We start from the raw sequence: 20,309 nt of genomic DNA on the forward strand, positions 1-20,309 counted from the left end.
AATCTCTTCTATATTAGGTGTACATAATGATATCTCCTACTGTTGCCACAGCTCGAGCAAATGTGTGAAGAATTATTGATAGAACGGAGGGGTGGGTAGTCTGTTCATATGCTTATATAGGGGCTGTGTTTCATTTAATGTTATCTTAGACATTCATCACTAAAATATTACAGTTCTCAATTTACTACTTTTATTGTTATTGCAACTCCCAATAGTTAATTATACTTCTAATACTATATAATATTTTTCACACTTCACCGTTCAATCCTATTTAAAACTCATCTAAAATAATCTAGCACTTTCTCCATCGTCTCCTCTACTTCTTATTTTTCTTTCTAATTTCTCTTCTTGATCTTATATTTATAATGATTACTTGAATATTGTTGTTTGCGATGATGATTATTATTCTTTTCTATTCTTCTTCTTCTTCTTCTTCGTCTTCTTCTTCTTCTTCTTCTTCTTCTTCTTTTCTTCTTCTTCTTCTTCTTCTCTTTCTTTTTCTTTTCTTCTTCTTTTCTTCTTCTTCTTCTCTCCTTGATTAATTCAAGATCACAATACGATGTTCTATTTCTTATTCTATAGTTCAGTTTCATAAGTTCTTCTCAATTTGTGCACATTCCTTCTTTCTCTTCTTTTCTTCTTCTTCTTCTTCTCTTCTTTTCTTCCCCATTGTTATCATTATTTTCCCTGTGATTTTTTCACTAGCTATCCAGCATGTTCAAATGTTTATTTCTCTTTCTATATCTATTTATCTTCCTACCTTTTCTCTTTCTATCTGATTACCTTCTACTAGTATCCATATATTATATTATAATATCCATATATTTATCCATATAATATTCGATTCTTTCCCACATTGAATCATACTATTCCTCTTCAATTTTATGGGGATATTATTCATTATCAGTTGTATTATGTATCTTTTCTCAATTGATAACTTTCTTCAAAGATTTTTCGTTTTTCTGCTGGCTTTTTCTTCTCTTTTTCAGTTTTTACTGGATCCCATTTCGCTCTATCTCCACCATGAACACGATCTTCCACTACTGGATTCCATCTCTCTCTATCTCCACTTGGACTCGATTTTCCACCACTGGATTCCATCTCTCTCTGTCTCCACTTGGACTCGATCTTCCACTACTGGATTCCTTCTCGCTTACCTCCACTTGGACCCGATTCTTCCACTACTGGATACCTACTCGCTCTATCTCCACTTGGACCAGATCTCCCACTACCAGCTCTTCCTCAATCTTCGTCTTATTCACCATTAGGATTATTCATCACCGGAACTCCACACATCTACATCTTATTGTGTTTAGTGAATTTTGTTTTGAACTAGTGCTTTAAATAGTGAAGGGAGCCGAACTGTCAAGGCATGCTGAATGCACTCGAATCAAGAGACTTTTTCATTTAGGTTAAGTTTTATCAGTTTCATCCCCATTTTCCCCGTCATGTGTTGTTCTGAGGTCGGTTCACGATTGGTCTGCTGCTTCCATGATGCCTCTCACTGACACGTCAGCTCGCTCGCCCTCAAGTAGGTATGATTATTTCAATAATAGTAATAATGACGCAGGTATGTTTCTAGCAAATAAGCTCCACTCTTTCAAAAAACTTTTCAAGGCTGCTCACCTTAACGTACAATCCCTCAGTTGCCACATTGATGAACTCAGAGCAATCTTCCGTTTTCAGGACTTCAATATAATCGGAATTTCCGAATCATTTTTGAAGCCTAGTATTTCATCAAATTTTGTTGCATTGCCTGGATATAATCTTTTCCGGAATGATAGATTAAATAAAGCTTGTGGGGGTGTAGCAATTTATGTGAAAGAAGGTATCAAAACAAAAGTTTTAATCACATCTAAACAAGAGTATTGTTCCAGACCAGAGTTTATGCTACTTGAATTATCCTTATCTAGTACTGATAAATTACTCGTTGGTATCTGTTATCGCCCACCAAAAATAGGTCATTTCACAGATTTCGAAAGTGCCTTGCTTTCTCTTATGCCTTGTTATAACCGTATACTAGTTATGGGGGATATGAACACCGACTTGAACATGACAAATCGTAACTTTGACTACTTTCAACTGACTACAATTTTCCAATGCCTAAACATGACTATTTTACCTCTCGATCCAACTCATCATACTAATGAATCAGACACACTCATTGACCTTCTCATTGTTAGTGATCCCAATGAGGTTGTTCAAGCAGGCCAAATCTCAGTCCCAGCTATTTCTAGACATGATTTGATCTACTGTGTACTTTCCCATAAGATACCCAAGCCAGAACAGAAAATTATCACTTATAGAGACTTCAAAAACTTTGATGAAGCCGCCTTCCTGACTGATGTGGCTCAGACTCCATGGCATCAAATTGAAGCATTACCCTCAGTTGATGACATGGTCAAGACTTTCGAGAATTGGACTTTGACTTTGTATGACAAACATGCACCTTATGTGACAAGGAGGATTAATAGAAAACGACGAGTACCGTGGATGACTGAAGACATACTTAAGATGATGGGACGTAGAGACAAAGCACATAGAAAATTTAAAAAGACATTTGACTTGGACAGTTTGATAGAGTATAGGAGCCTTAGAAATAGGGTTAAACAGGAATTACGGAACTCAAAGATTAGGTACTTGAATTCGTTTATGACAAACAATAGACAAGACTCTAAATCACTTTGGCAGGGAATAAAAGAATTCGGGCTTGGCAAGAGAAATCGAATCCACAAATTGACTTACCATTGAATAATATAAATGACCATTTCGTTTCACACTCTAACCAACGCGACGAAGTTGTCATTGCTAATCACATTGATGATCTTGAAGAGCAGGTTACAAACTTAGATTTACCAATCACTGATCAATTTCATTTCCATCCAATCTCAGAAGAAGACACTTTCAGAGCAATTCAACGTATTCATAGTAATGCTATGGGTGTAGACAAAATTCCTATTAAATTTATCAAGAAGATGTTATTTGCTGTTTTACCAACCATTACATACATTTTCAACAAGTCACTTGAAGAAGGCATTTTCCCTGAAAACTGGAAGTTTGCTCTGGTTCGCCCTCTAAATAAAGTTCCATCACCCAATAAAGTTGAGGATTTTAGACCAATCAGTATTTTACCTGCATTGTCCAAAGTGCTAGAAAGACTCATTCATGCTCAAGTTGTAAAATTTCTAGACAACAATAGTAAGCTTCATAACTTTCAATCAGGCTTTAGAAAATTCCATTCAACTGAGACAGCTCTGCTTCGTGTCACTGATGATATAAGGTTAGCTATGGACCAAAGAAAATGCACCATCCTCACCCTATTTGATTTTTCTAAAGCATTCGATACTGTTGATCATACAGTCCTTCTGAATAAGTTGGCTATTCTTGGTTTCAGTCACAACTCGTTAGTTTGGTTTAAATCCTATCTATTAGGTAGGAAACAATGTGTATCTGTCGGTGACAAAAAGTCAACTTGGAAAAACGTTATGCATGGAGTACCACAAGGTTCAATTTTAGGCCCTCTCCTCTTCACTTTGTATGCTAATGACCTTTCTTCCATTATCAAATTCTCCAGTTTCCATACTTATGCAGACGACCTTCAAATCTATTTAAGCTGTCCCATAACAAAAATTAATGAAACAGTTGGAATAATGAATCAGGATATCAATTCGATAGTGGAATGGACAAAGAAAAATGGCCTTAAGCTTAATCCCATCAAAACACAACCCATTATAATTGGATATTCTCGTCTTATAAACAATATTGACCTTGAATCGATTCACAAAATTAGTGTAGACGGTAATGACATTCCTTACTGTAGCTCAGTTAAAAATTTAGGCATTATTATGAATAATACTCTTGACTGGTCAGAACAAGTGAACAAAACTTGTAAAAAGGTATTCTCAGCCATGCATGCATTGAAGAAAATGCACGATATCCTCCCTAGAAACATTAATTATTATTGGTTCAATCTCTCATCTTCCCACATTTAATGTATTGTAATTCTGTTCTTAACGATATGCAAGTCACTCTGAATGATAAACTACAGCGTTGCCAAAATTATTGTCTACGTTTCGTCTACTCTCTCCAACGCCATGATCATATCACCCCAGCCCACATTGCTAGTTCAACATTAAAGCTTCCCGATCAGAGGCTTTTTCGAATAGTCAAGCTTGTTAGAGATATCTTGATATACGGTAATCCGAACTATTTTAAAGATGATTTCAAATTTGTCTCTGAAGGTAGGAGGATAGATGCTTCACATACTAGAACCGGAGAAAGTACTTTAAGGATACCCAATCATCGAACTACTATTTTCACAAAATCCTTCTTAGTCAGTGCCTGTCGTGCATGGAATGCACTTCCTGTTTCTATCAGGTCCATCGAGAGCCGAGCGAGCTTCATCCTAACTTTAAAAAACATCTTTTGGAACAAATGACTGAAACTGTCCGGCCCTAGAACGATCACATGACATCCATCCCCCACCCATCCCACAAATACAAACCTTTAAACCATGTTATAGAACGAATTGTATATATATATTATATAAACTCATGTTATTTCAATTATCCACTGCATAATGCTGTATATTACTGAAAGTTGATAACCCTGATCTACTTTCAGCCTACTTCATTTTATTAATCAATTATTTGATCTTATCTACCTATATAATTATTTTACTCTATCAATTTCTGTTTTTTTTTCTCTTTAATATTCATATTGATTAAAACTTTTACAATATTTCCATTAATAAATAAATCCTTAGTTTAAATAACGAAATTAACGTTTTGGTAGAGAGTTAGTGGGGAGGATATTTTTAATATTCTTTCCGAAGAATGGACATTGATATGTCCAAAGCTCCGCCAATTTATGTAGATGCATAACAATATGATTATTATCTATAGTTATTATATTACAAACTGCTTTTTCATATCATATACAGTTCAATAATTATTTTCTTAGTCTATATTATGTAAATTCATCTATAATTTTGCTGTATTGTAAGCTATTGTATATAAGTGTATAAGCCAGTATATATTGTAATCTACAGAAACAAACCAACTTGAAAATCAGAATGAGTTGGTTGATGAATCATTGAAGGAGTACAGGTTTGTGGTGAAATCGTTCAACCCAAACACACCTTTCAAGATGTGTACCGCAGAGTTTGTCGATCAGCAAGTTACTCACCTGCTGGCAGATTTGAACGAGCAAGAGGAATTAACTGTTGGTAATGGGCGAAATGTCTGTTTGTTTTGCACAAAATATGAAGCCAGCAGGTTGAGTATACCCTGCGGTCATTGGGGTGGGGTGCTATCACTGCATTTGTAATTGGGTGAGAAAGAGGCAGTATTTACAGATGACAAATGGAGATTGATCGATAAGTAGGCTACTGAGTATGAACACGGAATGAATATACCATATTGCAAGTTCTTCTATTGTTCTACCATACTGTAAGTGCTTCACTATTGTAAGTTTGAAACACATTCCAGTGTGAGAGCTTGTAGGCTATTAAGGTGTGTACAGATATACACGCCACAAACATGAGCAATTCACTTCTAATCAGCTGACTATATCTGTATTTTCACAGAAACGGTAAGATATAGATATAAACAGCTTGGCATCAGCTGATTAAAAGTGAATTGTGCATGTTTGTGGCGCGTAAATCTGTACGCACCTTTAGATGCAATATTGTCAATTGATTGTTTCGAAATTGGTGTTTGGAGAGATATTTCTACATTATATTCTCAGCACCAGAAAGTCACATTTGCCTAGTTCATTCAATAATGAATGGAAATTCATCAGAAATGAAGATTGTTTAGAATATTGTAGTCTATCAGAATATTTTTGTTTGCTAATTGGAATCAATTTTAGAAGCTTTTAGAGTTGAAAATTCGAGTTTAGCAGCCTATGACACATTTCAGATCATGTAAGCAGAACATTATCATACTATTCTGTTGGAGTAGGCATATAAATTGTGATAAAAGTCTTATCAACTACATCAATTTTAAGATAACCCAGAAACTTTTGCAAAGTATTCATCCTCAATATTTTTTATACATATGCCTATTACTTTTGAACTGCCTTGGAGGCCTGAGAAGAATCAGTTATCACGCAATGTGGAAAAATGGTTGGTTAAAATTCTCAAACTAGGGGGCCCCCTCCTTGTTATAATTATTATTAATGATTTATAATTTATCATGTATAATGTACCTATGTCTTCTGCAAATATGAAGAGTACTTTGTCTTCATTATCTCAGCATGTATCTGTTTGTAAAACACCTATGTATAAACTAATCACATCAGGACTTAAAAGTAGCCCAGTTTGGCGGCATGCAACTTTGTCGTTTGGTGACAAAATCTCGGGAGTGCCAGTTTGTCATTGCATGCACCGCCAAACTGGCACTCTAAGGAATGCAGCCCAGTTTGACGGAGTGCAACTTTGTTGTCTGGTGACAAAATCTGAGGAGTGCCAGTTTGTTGTTGCATGCACCGCCAAACTGGCACTCTAAGGAATGCAGCCTAGTTTGACGGCGTGCAACTTTGTCGGTAGCCCACTTTGTCGTCAGCCCAGTTTGTCATCGTCCCTCAGTTAGCACCGTATCGCGCATGCGTTAGAAACAGTTTTTTCCCGTTCCATTCAGTCAGTTTTTTGAATGTAACGTTCTTTGTGATGATGGTTACCGAGCACCGTAACTGGAGCCGTCATTCCATTTTGATGATGATATTATTATCCAATGATGATTTATCATTTAATTCGATTTAATATTCAACATATTATCATCATTTCATTCAATAAAAGAAAGAGTACTTTTCAATAATATAATTAATAAAATATAATGGTTGTTATTTAACTAATGTTTAAAAAAATAAACCAAGTCAGCATATTGTCATTCCAAAGCAAAAACTCAACCCCCTAACCTCCCTTTTCATATTTGAAACATTGTTAAAAATAAATCTCAGTGAAAACTCTTAATCCCTTCCAGCATATTGCAATTTCAAACCAAAATCCTAACCCCCTAACCTATCTTTTCACCTTTGAAATATCAAAAACCATAATTCTACCTGTACCCTTTCTAGCATATTGCAATTTTAAAGCAAAAACCTAACCTAGCCTCATGGAACATTATTAAATATAACTTGAAAACCCCCAACCCGTAACCCTTTCACATTCAATATTTTGGATTTCAAAACAAACTCCTTACCCCCTAACCTATCCTTTCACCTTTGAAACAACAAAAAACATAACTCTACCTGGACCACAACCCCTTCTAGCATATTGCAATTTCAAAGCAAAACCCTAACCTATCCTTATGAAACATTATCAAATATAACCTAAATAAAACCTAACCCTTAACCCTATTTTGTCAATAAGTTCAATTTCCACATTGTTGATAAATGATGTGGCAACCTTGCAATGCGTGTAATAGATAGCGCCATCTGCTTTGTTGAACAATACACAAGGATAGCAACACCATTGCAAATCACACACTGCCATTATAACGTGGACCTCACCATAGGTACTCAAAGAATACTTATGAATAACTATGTGATAACTGTGACCGTTGCTGGCCGTTACCCTGTATCAGGGACAAAGAGAAGCTGCTTACCAGAACGCGAACTGGAGCTACGGTTACCGTAACTGTAGCCACTGTGCACCATTCAGTTTTCAGTTTTGTTTCCGCAGCTGACCGGAGTAAACGTCGAAATGTGTTATTTTTTCATTAAGTTAGTTATTCATCTTAAAATCTATTATTTTATGTAACGACTAAAAACTTTGGGATGTAATTTTACTTATAGATCGCTGATTAAATTACAAATTTGGTGGGATGGAAATTGCTCAATTACATTTGGCGAAGGCAAATAGACCACAGCGTTTGTGTACTCGCTACCTGGCTCTCCAGTGCAATATCACAGAATAGGTACAGAATGGAAACTTGTAATCAAACGCCTATCTAACCAATGCTTTTTACGTGACGCAAATACTAGACACATCACGTGACCTTAGGAAGTTCCAATCCTGGTCTTCTGATTGGCTCGTAGCAGTGAATGAGATCAATTGATCCGGATCATTGAAGTGATCCGACCCTTACATCAATACTATTACAATGCGGCGCTTCCTAACAAGATGTTTGAAAGGCCATACTATTCTGTGGATGAGTTTCTGAGTTTCTGCAGGAGTGATATATATCACTCTGTACTCATACTATCATACTATAGTGATAGTGTTTCTTGTCTTTGATTCTTCCCAGGTCCTTGTACATAGGTACTCTTGACTAACTGCAATTTTATATATACTGTATATATATATATTAATATTTCATGTGACTATTGTATAATTACAGCATTTTATCAATGTATTAAGATATGTGTTGAGAACCTCCTTTAGGTTGTTCTTCTTGACTTATCCTCAGTCTGATTATTCGGATGTTTGGGATGCAATGAGAATAATAATAATAATGGCGGATTTTTGCGTCACTAGCCAAGTTTCCATACTGTATGTATACTGTGGCCTTATCACAGAATAGGTACAGAATGGAAACCTGTAATCAAACGCCTATCTAACCAATGCTTTTTACGTGACGCAAATACTAGACACATCACGTGACCTTAGGAAGTTCCAAGGAAGTTCCAAGTTCTGATTGACTCGTGGCAGTGAACGAGATAAATTGATCCGGATCATTGAAGTGATCCGAACCTACCATCAATACTATTAATGCGGCGCTTCCTAACAAGATGGTGGATTTTTGCGTCAGGGTACTAGCCAAGTTTCCATACTGTATGGGGTCGCATGAATTGGGAATATCTGGAACTCAAAATATCTTGCAGCTGGCCGGAATTGGAAATATATGGAACTCCGAATATGTTGACAGGGGGAACTCCGAATATTGTGCAGACCGGTGGAACTCAAAATATCTTGTCAGCTGCTGGAATTGGAAGTATGTGGAATTAGAAATATATCGAATTCACAATATCGATCGTTATTAGCAAGACTGTGTAGATGTGGGATGAAACAAATTTATCGCAAAACAAATGAAGGGTTCTATAGTTAGCCTAAAATGAATTCATCGACACATCAACAGTCATCAGTCTTGTTTGTTGAAACAGATAACAGAGTTTTGAAAACTTGCATAATATGTATGAATATAATGAATATAATTGATTGAGAAAGAACGACAGACCAGGTCCAAAAGTATTCTATTCCCAAATTTTGATAATGAAAAACAAGTCCAAAAAGATCAGTCAAGTTGATCTACTGTTTGAAGTTCAAGTCCAATATTTCCATTCAAAATTAATAATATATAATGAGCTATGAATTACCCTAAGTGGGCTAATTAGTCCATATCATTCCAGAAAATGAGTCAGACTTGAACCATTTCTCAATAACAAACACATTACCAGTACTCCCACTTTGGCACTGATATTCTGAGTTCCAGATATTTCCAATTCCGCCATCCGACAAACAAATAATTTGAGTTCCAGATACTCCCAATTCCGCCTAGCAACATATTTCGAGTTCCGGATATTTCCAATTCCGCTGTCTGACAAATATTCGGAGTTCCACCCAGCAACAGTTTTCAAGCATAGGACGTTTAACATTGATATTTTTAGTTCCAGATATTTCCAATTCCGCGGCCCCACTGTATGTATACAGTGGCCATATGTCACGCCTAAAACTAGATCGACTGGAGACTGCATTCCTTCCAGAGACCAAGATACATGCGGTAGACAGTAGGTCTTAGCTTAATTGACGGAGCGAAGTGAGGTCTAAGATTCAAGTCGACGGTTTTGCATTTCTCTTAATGTTTAAATGTTTATATGTTGCGCATTTACGGCGAAACGCGGTAAAAGATTTTCATGAAATTTGACAGGTATGTTCCTCTTTGAATTGTGTGTCGACGTATATACAAGGTTTTTGGAAATTTTGCATTTCAAGGATAATGCAAAAGGAAAAGGCCAATATTACCGTAAAAATCAGACTAGAACTATTCATCATTGTAAAATCTGACAAAGCATTTATTGGAACGGTTCCACTTTGTTACTCGTTCCGTTACTACGTAGACGTCATGTCGTCATTTTGTCCATCTGCACTGTCCAGTGACGTCACATTCACGGTTCCACGTCACTGTCATATCAAGTTTATTTCTATTATTCGTCGTTTCAATTTTAATATTTGTATTATTCAATTTTTTGGAATTTATTTCGTCTTTCAGGCATCTTACTTTCTAGATATTTGCTACTTTTTCACCAAACATTTGTAAACGTTTTACGTACGTGGCTGACATTTCTGCCTTTTTTTTTGTTGCTAGCGCGTCTAGCCAATACCTACTACTACATCAAGCCCCACAACTGGAGCTCCAATGAACTATGACGTCATTACATGTAGATCACTGATCTACTGGCGGTAGGCAAGCGAAATAAGAGCGCTGATACTTGTTATTACATCTGATACGGTAACCATCGAAATTTGTATTACGAATTCTATTTTCACGGTCTATTATTTCAATAAATATAGTTTGTTTATCATAAATCTAATATTTGTCTGTGGAAAGTAATGGTGAATGGAGTTTTAAATCATGGGATTCTGTTGTTGTGTACCCAACTGTCGCGGGAATTATCAGAAGACTTCAAAAGTTTCTGTATTTTCTTTTCCGAAAGATGAAACTTTGAAAAGAAAATGGATACAAGCGATAAGAAGGAAGAACTTTAATCCTACAAAATCTTCAAAGGTAAGTTATCATATTTTAATTTTAATTGCCTCAAGTTTTTCTGCAAAGGCTGCAAAACAGACATTCATTAATAAGCATAGCTACTTTGAAAAAATCAAAATTCATCATAAGTTTATCATAACAGACAAGCGTGTTTTTATTTTTTTGGAAATTTTTTTTCCGAAAATCTTCAATATGTCTGCATTTTATGCAGAATTACTCTGTAGTTTCTCAACTAATTATGTTTATTCAGTTATTATTTGAAAAATGTTTATCAGTTAAAATATCTATTTTTGTAAGAATATTAAAGTAGGCTAGATGTGTTGAGAAATTTTTCATCCTAATTCATAAATTTGTTGATCAGTGGAGAGCAGGGATGAGAGGAGAGAAATGGAGGACCTTTTCTTGACAGGTTTAATAAATTCGCACCTTTGTTTCAGGTATGTGAAAAGCACTTTGATGATAGGGATATCATCAAAGTAGTAAGAGCATACAACGAGCATGGAGAAAATCTGGAAGCCAAACTCAATAGAGTCAAGTTGAAAGAAGGTGCAATTCCCAGATTCTTTCCCAATTGCCCAAAACATTGGTCAACTAAATATTCTTCAAGAGAAAGTGTTGAAGAGAGAAGAGAGCGTCAAGAAAACTATCAGTTGAATCAAGCAATTCAGAAAAGTTTGCAATCAAAGAAGAAATACGATGATGAATTCAAATTTAAAAGTTTTATTGAATTATCAAATTTAGTGGATTCAGTGAGAGTTGAAGTACCAAGTGAATGGAGTGTCGTAAAAAAACCAGACAGTGTTCTCTTCTTGATTGTTGAAGCTGTGCCTGTGCCTAACATTGTACTTTCAGCCATGGTGAATTCAAATTTACAGTTTTCGTTATTTGTGGGGCAAGTCGAATTAAAAGCAATGAACAATGTAAACTATCCGCGTGATGTAAATGACATCAACGATTTGATTGAAACATTGCATTCATTTACCAAATTCATTCAAAACTCTAATGGGAGGCCAAATAAAAGTGATTTATTCAGCACAATTGATGGGTGTCTGAGCCAAATTGAGGAATTGGAATTTGCCTCCAACTCGGAAAAATTGAAGTTTATTAAGGAACAATTAAATCTTTTAGATACAAATAAGTTTTCCAACCGTTACTCAACAGAGTTCACCGTTTTATGCAGTATTTTCCATAGCATTTCATCTCATGCTTACAGATACTTGAGAAGTTCGGGCATACTCACATTACCTCATCCGAATACACTTCACAATCTATGCTTGGTTCACAATTCAAATCCAAGTATAGAGCTAACTGATAAAAACTTTCTCAGTTTTGCCAAGCGCAAATTCAATCTATTGAATAAGAATGATCTGACTGTTTCATTAATGATTGATGAAATTCATATCAAGCCGTATCTTGACTACACTGGAGGAGGAATTTTGGGCCATGCTTACTATAGTCAAGACATGGCAAGTTCAGCACATGTCTTTATGATTCAGAGCCTATGTTCTTCTTTCAGAGAAGTGATTTTTATTCTACCAGTGAGAACTATCAAAGCAGAAACATTATTTTATCACATAAAAAAAGTTACTGTTGGCCTACAAGAAATAGGTTTCAATGTAATATGTGTAATAAGTGACAACAATGCAATCAATCGCAAAGCTATGTCATTATTCAGTAATCCTCCTAATTTGAGTATTGTGTATCCACATCCTAGTGACAAACCCAGGTAGCACAGAAACGTTGAAATAACGTTACAAACACGTAATACCTTAACGTTGAAAAGACGTTGAAATTCAACGTTGAAAACACGAAAAAATGTCCGCCGTTTCCACGTTATTTTCAACGTTGAATAATAGTTGAAAAAACATTGTAACAACCATTATTTTCAACTATAAATAGACGTTGAAAGCACGTCGTGACAACCATTATTTTCAACTATAAATAGACGTTGAATTAGCCATACTTTTGAACCGGTACCTTATCAATTACATGGTAATATTTCTAAAATCATTTGAAAAGAGATGAAAATACGAAATCATATTTCCATTTATTTACATATGATTTCATGTAACAGAAATATTACCGTGCAATGCGGTACATTGGTAAGGTGACATTAAAAACACACAATAAAAACCATATTACTTCATCTCTTTTCTGTATAGGGCTACTTTTTATAGAACTAGAAAGAAAAATAAAAATCTCAGTACCCTTTTTGAATTATTTAATCACTATTATTTAAATGATTCAAAAAGGGTACTGAGATTTTTATTTTTATTTCTATTTCCATATTACTTCAATTTTGATCCACAAAAATTAGTATGATAAAAGTTTGTTTAAAAAACTGAGATGGTTACAACCAAATTACCATGGTAATTTAATATACTCTGCAAAGCTCAAAAACATTTTATGTCTGTAAGAAACATACCTAACTTAAAACTATTATTTCAAGAATTCAGCAGTTGTTTTAAAATCTTGAATTTTTAGTATGATAATTTCATCTGTGGTGAGTAAAAATAGCTCAATTCTTTCTAGCAAATAATATAGATCATCTAAATTTTTACTTGACATTTATGCCAGGTTTAAACTATGCCAATTGGCAAAACAATAATAATTGTCTTCTTAAACCGTCAGCTGATGTTGTCAATAATTAGTTTTTATTTAGCCATGCCTAGATGATGGTTTTAGAATTAAAAGATTCAATTGATAATTTACACCAGCTGTACATTTCAGAAGACAATATTATTGTCTTGCCAATTGGCATCGTATAAACCCCCCTACATTTTAGTTTTCAGGTATGATGATTGTTTGTGATTTATGTAATAGCCAAACAAATATTTTATTACAGTGTTTCAATAGAAAGGAACTTTCAAAATAACTTTCCACTTTCATTTCATAATACTTTAATATTTTATTAAATATTTGTGTAAAATAAATATAAATATAAACATAAATATTAATGTGTTTAAATATTTGATTTTATACCTTGATATTTTTAATTACCGACAAAATTAGATTGTTTTTTTTTCTCCACTGAAAATACTCTGACCTCGCATATTTTAGCCAATCCTTAATAGCGTCTTCAATTTGGGTCTTAATGCCCACAGTCGACCCACAAGATTGTTTGATAGAATCTGAAACATAAGGTAATATAAATTTTAATGAGAAATTCTATAAATATGAAGGCAGATGAAATTTTGCCACCACATAGGAGTTATTATTTGATACAGGTGTTGCATGGTTAAAAGGGACAAAAGGGATAAAGGGACAAGTACAAAAATTTTTCTCAAGTGCACATCTAATATTTTGTTATACACATTGATATTTTGAATCACAAGGCGAGGTGATGACTGTTTTTTAGATATTCGTTCAAACATTCAAATTGACTAAGAATAAAGTAAGAATATTGGGTTTCCAAATTTTGTAGCATAGACGAATTTTAACTTGAAATACTCCTCTTTCATTAGGCCTATAGAACTAAACAAATAAGGCTCTATATAAAAACGGTAAAAAAGTTACTTTTTAGATTTATGAGTAAAATGTAATAGTTACTGTAGGTACATACTTAGTTTTATGAAAAAAAAACAGTTGTATGCCGATATTTTAACCATTTTTTATTGGCCTACTAAATTTTGTAAACCTAGACCAAAAGTTAAAATCACAATGAAATTAATCAAAAATATCCTTGACATATGAGTTGTAAACATTCATAAATTAATTGGAAATTAAATTTTAAAATGAACAAGTTTAAGCTAAATTTCGTCACCATGGAATGACGATATTTGGAAAATGTTAATATTTATGAGGTGAACTCCGGGCACCCGTTTCCAATTTCTTGGATCACCGAGTTAATTACCGGTACTGAACTTGTTAAAAGCAATCACTTTGATGTTAGCCTACATAGACAATTTATTAGTGCCATAGCAACAGACTTCCATTGTTTGCAGGTTAAATTGGGTTATGTTTTAAAAATTTATATTTTTCATTATATTATTAAGTTTCATTCAATTTCTCAACACAAGCAGTCCTGTGACAAAAACAATACATAGATAGCATAATGAAAATATTTGTGTAGAAATCAAAGTAATTGTAATTTATTTGGAAGTTAAGTAGTAGGCTACATGTACAATACTTAAAACCAAGCTTATTGTATTATATTAATTTTTAATATATTAAATTAGAGCCCACTAATTTAACAAATATACCTAACCCTAACCTCGAATGTAAACAAGTGTAAATAACACACAATATTTGTTTTCAAGTTTAGACAATAAATCACCAAACAATCTCATTTTTTAAATAAAAATAATAAATTAAAGAAACTTACCAAGTAAAAGTGGATTGGGTAGACACTTCTAAAAGAGTTCACAGCTTTCATCAACGTGATGAAAATAATTCTAACCATGAAATGGCGTCGATCGGTCGTTGACGAAAGTTTCTAGATCCGTTTTTGTAAGGACTACATACTGTAGCGCTGTGAGTGGTGGAATTGGAAGCTCGTTTTCAACGTGTTTTTAACGAGAGATCAACCGTTGAAAACAACGTTGTATTTAAAACGTTGAAAAATTCAACCGCTAACGGTTATTCGACCTCAACAACCAAATTTCAACGTTGGAAACACGTAGGTGTGCTACCTAGTCATAAGCCATAAGTCATAAGCCACTTTTCTATTTATTCGACACTGTGCATATTTTGAAATGCGTAAGAAACAACTGGATCAATCAAAAGGATACTGAAAAAACAATCAAATATCCAGAAATAGAAAGTAATGAGGACACGCAGTAAATTTAGTTAGTGCTTCATTTGGTTGTTTGAAAAAAGTTTATGATATTGAGAACAAATCAGCAAATGTCATAAAATTTTCACACACATTGTCAATGAAGACACTTTCACCCACGAACTTTGAAAGGCAGTGTGTAAAATTTTTTCATAATGTTTTCAATGAGCATGTGGTTGAAGGGTTGTTGGCCATTGGAAGATTACATTCAATTGAGCACTGTGATTCAACAGCAGACTTCATCAAGTTCATTTCGAAGTGGTGGAGAATTGTGAATGTTAAAACTATGTTCAAAGACATACGTTTCAAAGATGACTTACAAATGCCTCTTGCTCCTCATCAAGAAAACTTCAAGTTTATGGAAAAGTTTCTAGATTGGCTTGACGTTTGGAAGCAAAAAAATCTTCAAAAAAACAAATTGACAAAAGAGAGACAGACACATGAAGCATTAAGTCACACCACTCACGCTCTTCTAGAATTGACAAATTATTGCATCAATATGAGCTTAATTTCAATTATATTCTTCCTGGAAAAATTCAAACAGATGCACTAGAAGCACGTTTTGGAAAGTAGGTATAGAACAATGGCAGGATCACAATACCTGATCTCGTTACGTCAGGTATTTGAGGTGGAATCAAAAATTCCACTGCAAAATCTACTTCCACTAACATTGAAATCCAGCAAATTTGGCAATATTCAAGTTGAATTGAGTAAAGAGGTATTGAATAGTACAAATGATCCTTTAGATCAATCAGTGAGTGGATCAATTCCAAAAAGTTTTGAAGACCTTGTCTTTGAAGAAGAGGACTTTGCAAATATTGAAGACAATGTTCCAGTACTCATGTATTTAGCTGGCTATAGTGCAAGAGTGGTGTTGAAAAAGAACAAGTGTGATCACTGCCGTCAGTCACTCGTCCTAGCTGACAAATCATTCATTGTTGAAGAACAGAACTCTGCAAACTATAGTATGATACAAAATATTGACAGAGGTGGATTATCATATCCTAAACCCGAAGTTGTGAATGCCATTATTTTGAATAGCATTATGATTCAAAAATTGGTTGAGAAAACCAACGAAAAAGAGTTTCTTCAAGTTGAAGATCAACGGCAATTATCAATGCAACTCACAAAAAAATTGATGGATGAATATGGTTTATTCCAAAGAAGTCTAAATTGTGGAGTGCATAGCAGAGAATTGGTGCTAAATAGTCTTCTGAAGGCATCTACGAACATAATGCTCAAGAACTATGTGAAGATAAAGAACGATAATTTTTCAAAAAGTAAATTGAAAAAAAGAAAGTTGAAAACTGTTCAACACTGAAAAGTTTTGATGAGTGAGAAATCGTGTAATAACTTTGGAAGAACTGTACATAAAGTGTGGGACAACAGTTTACATGAAGTGTGAAAGGACAGTGTAAGAGTGTGAAAGGAAAATGTAATTAAAGTTTGAAAGAACAGTGTAAATAATGTGTGGAATAACATTGTGATAAGAGTGTGAAAGAGCAGTGTAAATAAAGTATGAAAGAACAGTGTAAATAGTATGTAAAATAACAGTGTAATTGGAGTGTAGAAGATCAGTGTAAATAAAGTGCGAAAGAACTGTTAAACTAATGAATTAAAAAGTAAATGAAAGTTTTAGAACTGTCCATAACATCATAAGATGGAAAGGTTTTACCTAACTAGAAAACATTCTAATAATAGGTTTTTCTGTAACCACAGATTTATTGTCATCCAGGTCTTGGGAGCCTCTTTTCTGAAAATGAGTTACCTCTGATTTGGTTTACCTTTGCATTATCTCTCCTTTGATTCTGATACAGGATGTTATTAGGTATATTATTTGGTTGTTATTAGGCTGTTATTTGGTTGAGATGAATTCATCAATATCTCTATCACCTAATCAAATATGTCTATTAAGCTGAAAGTATGAGGAAATTATAGCATTAGTCGAATAAAGTGTTTTTATTTTAATAAAATTCCTATTTAATATGTAGTTTAAATATTATTTCACCCGATAAAAACCGATATAGCAACAAAAGTTGGAGAGCATACAATGATAAGCTAGTATAAACTACTATGATTCTAGGAAGAATCAATCTACATGCTATGACGTCATTAATTAGTTGTGGGGCCTGATGTAGTAGTAGGTACTGGTCTAGCTAGCCTCTTGTCTTTCAATGGATTCTAGTCGGTGAGTGCACATCTCGCTCCCGGTCTAAACTTTTCATCCAAATTCATCTAGTTTACGGAACGTTTTTAAAAGTGAATTACTCCTTCAAATTAATTCGTTCAATCTATTCTTCAATTGTGATTCAATTATTCATCAATTTCTCCACATATTTACGCTGATAAACTTTGTCAAGATCACAACCTCGTGTTGGCGTCTATCGCCATTCTCCAACAACTGGCTTCACCACTTGAAACTCAAACTTTCAATTTCATCATCTCTACCGTTTGGAATTCAATCTAAAAATTCCACAACTTGAAATTCGGATTATTTGTTTGGAATTCTACATGCTCCTGCTCACATTTCCACTGGGGGAATTGCCTACTGTGTTAAACGCTTCCATTCTTGTCATCGCATGGCCAGATCACATCGTCACTTGCTGATGTCCTGTTCTTTTGGGTACCGTGGATTCCTTGCCTGTCTGCCTGGCTGCATCTCTTCTTCAATTTTATTCAGGTTACGTAAATCATTCTAATCAACTTTCATTTACGCATGTATTACATAACTGTTCATGAAAATGCTACAGCGTGTCGATACTGGACCACGTTGTTCTCTATTTCTAATTCAAACATTCTTGTGTGCATTCATATGATTTTTGTAGCTATCATTCAACTTTTTCGGCAATTAAAAACATTTAATTGTCCATACCTTTGGCAATCGAGCCTATGTACATGAATTCAATATGTTACAGTGTATGTCTCATTGAGAGCACTGTCCTACATAATGTCAAGGTTATAATATGTACTTCATTCAATTTTGATAGCTACCCTTGGCTTTACAAGTGTATTAATGTCGACCAAGACACTCAATTTTGTTGATAGCTACCCTTGACTTTACAAGTGTATTAATGTCGACCAAGACATTCAATTTTGTTGATAGCTACCCTTGGCTTGCAAGTGTATTCCCATATCTGAGTTGTTCAATTGATGTCTAGCTTGACATTCAATTCATTGAAGGCCCATGTCGCCTGTATTCAACATTAACAATTTTTACATTGTATTTGTCAGCTACCCTTAGCTCATAAGTGATATTTTAAGGCCACTGACGCCTATTAATTGTTCTATTGATGTCTATCTTGACATTCGATTCACTGAAGGCCTATGTCGCCTATATTAATGTACTCAATATTAACAACTATTTCATTGTATTTGACAGCTACCTTTAGCTCATAAGTGATATTTTAAGGCCACCGACGCCTATTTCAATGTGTATGACATTGACCTTTGAACTTACTTGTGTTAATGTCGACCAAGGCATTTTCATTTCTGAACTTACTTACTTGTGTTAATGTCGACCAAGGCATTTTCATTTCTGAACTTACTTACTTGTGTTAATGTCGACCAAGGCATTTTCATTTCTGAACTTACTTACTTGTGTTAATGTCGACCAAGGCATTTTCATTTCTGAACTTACTTACTTGTGTTAATGTCGACCAAGGCATCTTCATTTCTGAACTTATTTACTTGTGTTAATGTCGACCGAGACATTCAATCATTCTAAGATTATTTGTATTAGTGTCAATCAACATTTAACCATTTCTATATATATAGCCTATATAGAGCATTATCTACATCTCATGGTCATTTGTTATTATTCCTTTTTTTTAAATCATCAAGATTGAATTTTTCAGCAGTAACTTTATCATTGTATCACTATCTTAAATTGTCTATTCTCAATTCAGGTATCATTAATAATACCTTATCAATTATTGTCAAGCTTCAATGGTCATTAGTGTCATTGACCTAATTTCATTTAAATTTTGTATTTTTTCTAACGGTTTTATAACATGTTGTAATTAAATTTCTAAAGATTTTATTCGATTTAATCTGCTTACACTTGTTTTTGTATGTGGCCATCTGCCTATTATTTTATTAATATTAAATCTCATCTTGTTGACTCATTTTGTCTTTTATTGGCGTACTTACCACACTTCAAGCTATCAGTATTTTTATGCACAGAATTCAGAGATTTATTTGTAGGTATTAATACCAACTATCATTCACAGTCCACTGCCCTGACTTTGGATTCTGTCAATCATAATAACCAGCTGTCTAGTAGACTATAATACTACCTGTTCAAAAACATCGAACATCTTGAAAATTTATCTTTACATCAACGTTAGTAGACAATTGACTATAATACTACCCGTTCAAAAACATTGAACATCTTGAAAATGTATCTTTCCATCAACGTTGTAGACAGTTGCAGCCAGACCTGATAACAGCGCTCACACATTCCGGGACGACACGTCACGGTACGATAGGACAGAATGCTCCATGTTTATTTAGGATTTTTTCTAGACATTTTAAATTTATAAATTATTTATTACCGTAATTTTTGAGAAAACATAACAACAGGTCAATGTAACTTACTGAGCGCGAGGTCTACTGTTTACAGAACTACTAGTTGTAAGGTCCATATTCACACACAAGGCAGAACAGCAACAGACGTTGGGCAGAGACGAGGCGCGGGTATGGCAAGTACTTGACGAAAGCGGGCGGGCGGGACTGAAACATTGAACAATTATTCTATTTCATTCAACAGGTTTTTTCTGTTCTTATTTCAAAAAAAGTAGCGTGCCCTCTCTTGTATGCCACAAGTG

The 20,309-nt window shown here is 34.3% G+C and overlaps 1 protein-coding gene across 1 annotated transcript; it reads left to right on the plus strand.

The window, feature by feature from the left end:
- The first annotated feature begins 10,354 nt into the window (after nucleotides 1-10,354).
- Nucleotides 10,355-13,220, plus strand: LOC111059702 (THAP domain-containing protein 2). Its single transcript, XM_039420098.1, has 3 exons — nucleotides 10,355-10,727; nucleotides 11,147-11,566; nucleotides 13,194-13,220. Exons 1-3 carry the CDS (start codon nucleotides 10,575-10,577, stop codon nucleotides 13,218-13,220), a joined length of 600 nt encoding a protein of 199 aa, XP_039276032.1. The 5' UTR covers nucleotides 10,355-10,574.
- The last annotated feature ends 7,089 nt before the right edge of the window (nucleotides 13,221-20,309 follow it).

This window comes from Nilaparvata lugens, chromosome 2, assembly GCF_014356525.2.
Source record: "Nilaparvata lugens isolate BPH chromosome 2, ASM1435652v1, whole genome shotgun sequence".
NCBI lineage: Eukaryota > Metazoa > Arthropoda > Insecta > Hemiptera > Delphacidae > Nilaparvata > Nilaparvata lugens.